At 48.1% G+C, this 7,221-nt stretch overlaps 1 protein-coding gene across 1 annotated transcript; it reads left to right on the top strand.

Annotated features, from left to right (window-relative positions):
* Window positions 1–5,506: 5,506 nt before the first annotated feature.
* On the top strand, window positions 5,507–6,339 carry LOC147972715 (protein MAINTENANCE OF MERISTEMS-like). Its single transcript, XM_087524439.1, has 4 exons — window positions 5,507–5,563; window positions 5,648–5,881; window positions 5,993–6,235; window positions 6,322–6,339. The coding sequence occupies exons 1-4, from the start codon at window positions 5,507–5,509 to the stop codon at window positions 6,337–6,339; spliced, it is 552 nt and encodes a 183-aa protein (XP_087380565.1).
* Window positions 6,340–7,221: the final 882 nt, after the last annotated feature.

Genomic DNA, 7,221 nt, shown 5'->3' with positions numbered 1-7,221 from the left:
TTCGTTCCATAATGTAAGACGTTTTTTGACACTCAGAAAACATCTTACATTATGGGAAGTACATTGTTTCTTGTAATTCTCGATGCTATCCCCTAACACTGGCTTAAGCTGTTCAAATGTTTCCCCAAAGACAACAATGTAATGCATATGAGGAATGTACATTACAACAATCACACTATCCTGAATTCCGATAACCAGTAGGCTAACCAAACCTATCGGCGTATACAAGACAGTTGAGATGATATCAGAGAGAACATGACCATGTCAAGATCTGATAGCATTCCCTCTTTCAGGATGTTAAACTTGTTGGAAATTCTCCCACAGGATCGATCACATCAAATACGATGAACACACGCACACACAAAACTTATAGCCAAGGGCCCTTGTCGTGCCCTTGTTTTCCTCTTTATTGCTTTTCTCCTTTTCTCTCCTTGATACAATAAACTCACGCAATAGTTGTGCATATATATATGCACCAACCGACCCAGGATCTCAAACCGACTTGTACTTGTTCTGCACTCTGAACCGAACACGACTAGTATTTTTACTCTAACACAAACTAAGCCACGTTGCCTTTTTCTAATCTAAATACCCGGCAACGCTGATCACACCTTTACTAAACTTAGCTACCCAAACCTACTAGCACATGGACTAGTACTATATATATCTGACTCAACACAACTATTATCACATATGTGACCACTTAGCAGTAAATCCATCAAAACTAAACTGGGTATTGTTTGAATTACCTAACAATCACCCTCTAATCCAAACATCCGATTCTTTACTTACCAAACGCGCAGCTTCAACTTGTCACGCCGGTTGCCTCCGGTGACGCGACTAACCGGACCATAACTTCTCTCTTCATGGCCACCACTTCACCACCATCTTTTCTTTTTCATACTGACTTGCAAACTGGAACCAACGATTATTCGGACTACCAGTCACGCTGACACATCTTAGCGTGCTACATGCCGACTAAACGCATAGCCTCATGCAGGAACTCGACTTAACTGGTGCGCGTCCACCTTCACGTTGATCTTCATCCTCACATCGGTTTCTTTTTGCACACGGGGAGACACATCTTTTCACCCGTCACACCTTCACATCTTTTTCTTTGTCGTTGGTGACGCAACTTACCAAACGACACCTCCTATCCAACAGCAACACAACTCGTCATATACGTGCAACTCATCTCCACTGTATATGAACTCGCTGGAACTCCACCACCACGAATGGAAACTCAAGGCACGAATTCCTTTTTCCGCCCGCTCTCACCCGCAATTCTCCTCCGCCAGTGACGCATCTCAACTGCAGCAGAAGACTCACACACTTGAACTCTTGGACGCTCCTTACAAGAACTCATGTGCACACACCTTGACGACAGCTCGCAACTTTGTCGCCTCTTCCTCGCACCCCCCAACGATGATCTCGATGATTTCCTCGGTGTTGCAACTTCGACATCTCCATAACCATCAATGATCACCAACGCATTGTCGACGACAGCCTGTCGCCCTCCTCCTGGTTGTTCTGCCGAATGACAATCACATGTCGCCTCGCTTGCAACGGCATCGTCACCGCCTTCTCGTCGTCCATCCGCGGAACGACTACCGCCCGATCCTCCACGTCGTTGCTCCACCAAGCGACCGTATCGCCCGCTCTTTCCTCGTCGTTGCACCACCCAACGACTATATCACCCGCCCCTCGTCGCTGCACCACCCAGCGACTATATCGCCCGCCCCGAGGCACTAGTCGGGTCGCCACCCCGGGGCAAGCGCGGTTTGAAATCGACCTTGCTCTGATGCCAATTGTTGGAAATTCTCCCACAGGATCGATCACATCAAATACGATGAACACAAGCACACACAAAACTTATAGCCAAGGGCCCTTGTCGTGCCCTTGTTTTCCTCTTTATTGCTTTTCTCCTTTTCTCTCCTTGATACAATAAACTCACGCAATAGTTGTGCATATATATATGCACCAACCGACCCAGGACCTCAAACCGACTTGTACTTGTTCTGCACTCTGAACCGAACACGACTAGTACTTTTACTCTAACACAAACTAAGCCACGTTGCCTTTTCCTAATCTAAATACCCGGCAACGCTGATCACACCTTTACTAAACTTAGCTACCCAAACCTACTAGCACATGGACTAGTACTATATATATCTGACTCAACACAACTATTATCACATACGTGACCACTTAGTAGTAAATCCATCAAAACTAAACTGGGTATTGTTTGAATTACCTAACAAGACTTATAGCCGTAAACACTGGATGCACCTAAAATTTTCCTGACCGACTATGTGTATGCACAACACAGCACTGTACACGATTGTCCATTACAATCACACTATCCTGAATTCTGATAACCAGAATGGCAGAGTGTGAAGCATCAAACTTATTGGCATACACACTGAAATGCTCTGTGCCGAATGCCCATGAAACTGATAGTTGTGCATGCAATCATCAAACTGAGGAGCAAAAAAGAAAGAAGGTTCAAGCAAAACATTGCCGTATCCAAATTAAAAGACAGCTGAGATGATACCACAGAGAACATGACCATGTCACCATCTAATTGCATTGTCTCTTGCGGGATGCCAAACCAATTCAATCCATGTATGATTGTGTGATGATGCGACAGAGAGAATGTGCTTGCATGATTGTGTCCGTCCCTTTAGCTTGGACGTGAAATACTACTTAGTAGTAATCGGCAATTTTCAGAATGAAAGAAAGAAAAAGTCGTGATCACTACCGAGTCCATTCTAAATTCCCAGCTTCATGTTCATGTTGATGCTTGCTGGTAGTATGGGTCAATAGAAACCCTGAAGCTGAAAGCCTGGGCCGCCTCCTGCCCCTGTCCCTGCGCCGCCGCCTGCCCCTGTCCCTGTCCTTGCCCCTGCGCCGGCGCATCCGCATCCACGGCCGCATCCGGAGCCGGATGCACGACCGGATGGCTGGGCCGCGGGACCACGGCGGCGGGGTAGTTCCACCAGCCCAAAAATTGCTCCACTGCGGAGTGAGCACGCCGACTGGGATTTTGAGGGAGCGCGTGGACGGTGGCCGGTGGTCTGTCTGCTCCGTCCTTCTTCTTGGCCGGTTGGCCCCCGCCTCCCTCCCTCTCACTCTCACTCTCACTGAGAGTGAAGTGAGCGAGCGCGTACCAGTTCGTGCACTCCGCGTGTAGGGGGGTTGGCGTGCGCGCGCACCCTCCTCTCCCTGGCAACTTCCGAGAAGCTCACTCCTTGCCTTGGCATGGCACCCAGAGCAGAGCAAGCAAGGCCGGACCGCAAGGCGGCAATGCCGTAGCGAAACGACAGAACAATGGATGGATCCACACGGACATGTCATGGAAGATGTACTCGCCGCGAATAGATTGTCCGCGGCCACCGTGGCGCCGGCCACACCCGCTGCCACCATTGTTACTCCCGGTGCTACGCGTTCGCTTCGGACACTCTCAAAAACTGGCACTACGTGCGGAACCAGGCTCCACCCATGCGCCCCCTCCTTCAGAGATAATAGACTCCTTAGAGCATCTCTAGTGGCTAGTGTATCCCATAGTCTAAGCCAGATATAGACCATCAGAGGCCAAAAAACGTCTCCAGCGGCTGGTGTATGGCGTGGTCTAAATTTTAGACATCCATCAGACTAGCTGCACATCGTCTATATTTGGACTACCGAGCGAGGATGTCCAAACGAGAGATGCTCCTCGTGAGCTCTCTCCCGTGCCAATCCGGAGCTGTTGGAGACCAGAAGGACACCCGCGCCACGTCCAAAATGTAGCCGTTGGAAATATAGACTACCAAATTTAGACAATCCACTGAAAAACTGAAGTTGTCTAAAATGAAATTTTTTTACACCATTGTGTATGTGAAGATATAGACTACCAAATTTAGACAACCCACTAGAGATGCTCTTAGCTGCTTCCAAGAAATCTCCTCCTGCCTTGTACACTTTTCACATCACCAAATTGGCTAGTTATGCTCGCAGAAGCGTACTGTTGAACCATGGCTATATTTGTGCAAGGTCAATGATGCACCACAATAGACAAAGACAAAATAGTAGTGTCAAAGAAAAAAACACCTCTTTTTCTTCCTCCTCCCGCCTTGTTTTATTGAGTGTCTGCCTGTTTCTTATAGCGATTAAATGAATCACTACAGCCTAAATATAAAGCAAAACGTGAATATGCCATCAAACTTGTGTGGCGACCGATTGTTTCGTTTGTCTAAGCAACCCTCTCAAGAATTTCGTGTACAATTTAATAACATTGTATCACCCATTGTCATGTGTACAATGGAAACAACTTATGTGGGGCAAAATTTTGTGTTTTGACCCTTTTAACAAAGAACTTCAGGATATGACCCTGGTTTGAAATTTTTTCAGGATTTGACCCTTTTCCCTACCGCCAGGGGCTCTGGCGGTAGGGTTAGACAGCCTACCGCCAAGGCCCCTGACAGTAGGGTACTTATCCACGCCAGCACGCGGAAACGACCACTGTCCCCCTTCGTCGCACCCTACCACCAGGGGACCTGGCGGTAGCCTATCTAACCCTACCGCCAGAGCCCCTGGCGGTAGGGTCCGGGCAGTTATTTGCCCCGAAACCCCCACGCCCCTGCCCATATCCGCACCCCCCCTCCCCCCCGTCGGCAGTTCCTTATTTTCTCCCCCAAGCCGCCCCTCTCTCCCTCTCTCATCTCCTCCACTCCCCCCCTCGGATCTTCACCGATTCTTCACCGTTTTTGTGGATCGAGATGGCCCCGAAGAGAGAGACGTAAGCTCCTCCAATCCTTCCAATTAGATTTTGCAAACTTGCTTCCGATACGACGCATTATTTTCTTGAAATCCCTCATATTTTTGAACTTAGATTGGATTTTTTTCACCTAAGATTGATTGTAGTTATAGTTCTTAGTTCTTTAGTAACTAGTGGTATTGGATATGAACTCTAATCAATATTTCATATGTTAGTGTGAAGATGAACCCTAGTTCATAATTTTTTTTGTTAAAAAAATTATGATGTAATGTTGATATGAGGATGAACCCTAGTTTGATGATGCATGTTGATATGATGATATGATCTAGTGTGAAGATGAACCCTAGTTTGATGATGCCTGTTGATATGATGATATGAGGATGAACCCTAGTTTGATGATGCATGTTGATATGATGATATGATCTAGTGTGAAGATGAACCCTAGTTTGATGATGCCTGTTGATATGATGATATGAAGATGTTGTTTGGAAAATTTTATTTAAAAATATGATGATATGATGTATGTTGGAGGATTTTTTTTTATATGATGCATGTCGATATGATTTGATCCATCATGTGTAGTAGTTGTTGTTGGAGGAATATGCTTAAAATTTTATTTTGATATGATGCATGTTGATATGATTTGAGTTCATTTTTTGTTTATGTATGCTTTATGCTTATGGTGGTTTTGTTTATGAAATTTTATTAAGGCGGCCACGTCTTGCGGACAACATCGGCCCATGGTACTCCATGCTGGACTGGGCATTCGACAAGGGTCATCGTGCCCGGTTCATAGAGAACGGAGAGGTAAGTGATACGAACGAAATTTTGATGAAAGTTTTCGGATTGATGAAAATAATTTCATAACTTTTGGCGTTCACTTTTTGACAGATGCTCCAGCCACTGCACATGAGGGGTCACGGGGTTCATGGGCATATGGACTACGACGAGCGCTACGCGTCGTTCTTCAAGAGAGCCCGTCTGTTGGGTTTTGTGTTGCAGTTCAAGCGTCAGCCACCGACGCTTGTCCACGCAGCTCTGACAGCGTTGATTGACCGGTGGCGACCGGAGACCCATTTTTTCCATCTGCCATGCGGGGAGATGACGGTGACCCTCAAGGATTGGGTGATGATTACTGCCATGCCGATTGAGGGCCATGCACTCACCGGGCGAGTGGAGAGGACCAACTGGTAGCAGAGGGTTGCAGCCCTCATCGGCGACTGCCCTGCTGTCAAGGGTAACCGTACATCTGGTGTGCCGTTGACCTGGCTCTCGGAGCACCGGCAGAAATGCCCCGAAGGCGCCGACGAGACGACCGTGGAGTGGTACGCGAGGGCCTACCTGTGGTATCTTCTCACGGAGGTCGTGTTTCCAGACAGCTCCGGGAACTCTGCCAATTGGTCGTATCTCTTCTTCCTAGCGGACTGGGAGGCAGGGTACAGTTGGGGGACCACATCTCTCGCCTACCTATACCGTTCGGTAAGAGAGGATCTAATTGCCTACCTACCTACGAAAGTGTGTCCATGACATTTTCTTATATCTGATCCTCATTTGATGTTTTGCAGCTTGACGACGCAACGTAGAGGACGGAAGACAAGTCCAATATGGGTGGCTTTGTCTGGGCCTTCTCCATTTGGATGTGGGAGCGGCTACCGGTGGGGCGTCCGGAGAAGTTTCCAAGACGCCCGTGTGGTGCCTATAGCGAAGACGGCGACGAGACTCGACACCCCACCGTAGCTTACGAGTGGGACGTTGTCAAACTCTACACGGGCCTAAACAAGACTTTGTACAAGACCTACACCAACGAGTTGGACGCTTTGACGCATCGCAGGTATATGAACTCGCTCAACACATTTCTCTTTGATTCCACTTTTGACCGAGAGCGGGAACTTACCAATGTATATGTAACAGGTAAACTGGTGGCCGTATCATGACCGAGAGTGGGACTTTGATCTAAATGTGATGCGCGATGCGGACCGTGGTCTCTGGCGGTGCATCGTGCCCATGATCTGTGTGTACGCCGTCAAGTGGCACTTGCCACACCGCGTGGCCACGTAGTTTGGGATTTATCAGCATACCCCACCGGGCCAGCCCACCGGTATTGGCGGCCACGCGCTCCACCTGTGAGCGCTTTGTTCTCTGTGCCCATGAATTCATTACGCTTATCATGTTTCTTGTTGCTTATGATGATCTCATTGCGCTTATGATGATTCTTGTTGCTTATGCCTTGCAGGATGAGCCGACAGAAGAATTAGTCGATCACAGACTGGGGAGAGGAGCATAAAACTCATGTGACGGAGTGGAACCGACGGAGGTACCGTAAAGACGTGGAGAGGAAAGTGACTGACTGTGATGCTTACCTGAGCCGACGCATGGGGTGGTATGATGATGGCCAGAAGCACCGTCTTCGTCTCAGGCCTCGGTGGACGAAGGAAGACATTGCGGATCTGGAGAGGGATGACCCC

Source organism: Triticum urartu, chromosome 5A (genome assembly GCF_056163025.1).
Source record: "Triticum urartu cultivar PI428250 chromosome 5A, HENAU_Tu73, whole genome shotgun sequence".
Lineage (NCBI taxonomy): Eukaryota > Viridiplantae > Streptophyta > Magnoliopsida > Poales > Poaceae > Triticum > Triticum urartu.
This window is presented reverse-complemented; position numbering and strand designations above follow the sequence as displayed.

Excerpts from the sequence above, each read along its gene's own strand:
- LOC147972715 (XM_087524439.1), top strand. The coding sequence starts at position 5,507 with ATGCTGGACTGGGCATTCGACAAGGGTCATCGTGCCCGGTTCATAGAG. Across the intron at positions 5,564-5,647 it reads GGTTCATAGAGAACGGAGAG|ATGCTCCAGCCACTGCACAT; the intron begins GTAAGTGATACG and ends ACTTTTTGACAG. Across the intron at positions 5,882-5,992 it reads CGGTGACCCTCAAGGATTGG|GGTAACCGTACATCTGGTGT; the intron begins GTGATGATTACT and ends CCTGCTGTCAAG.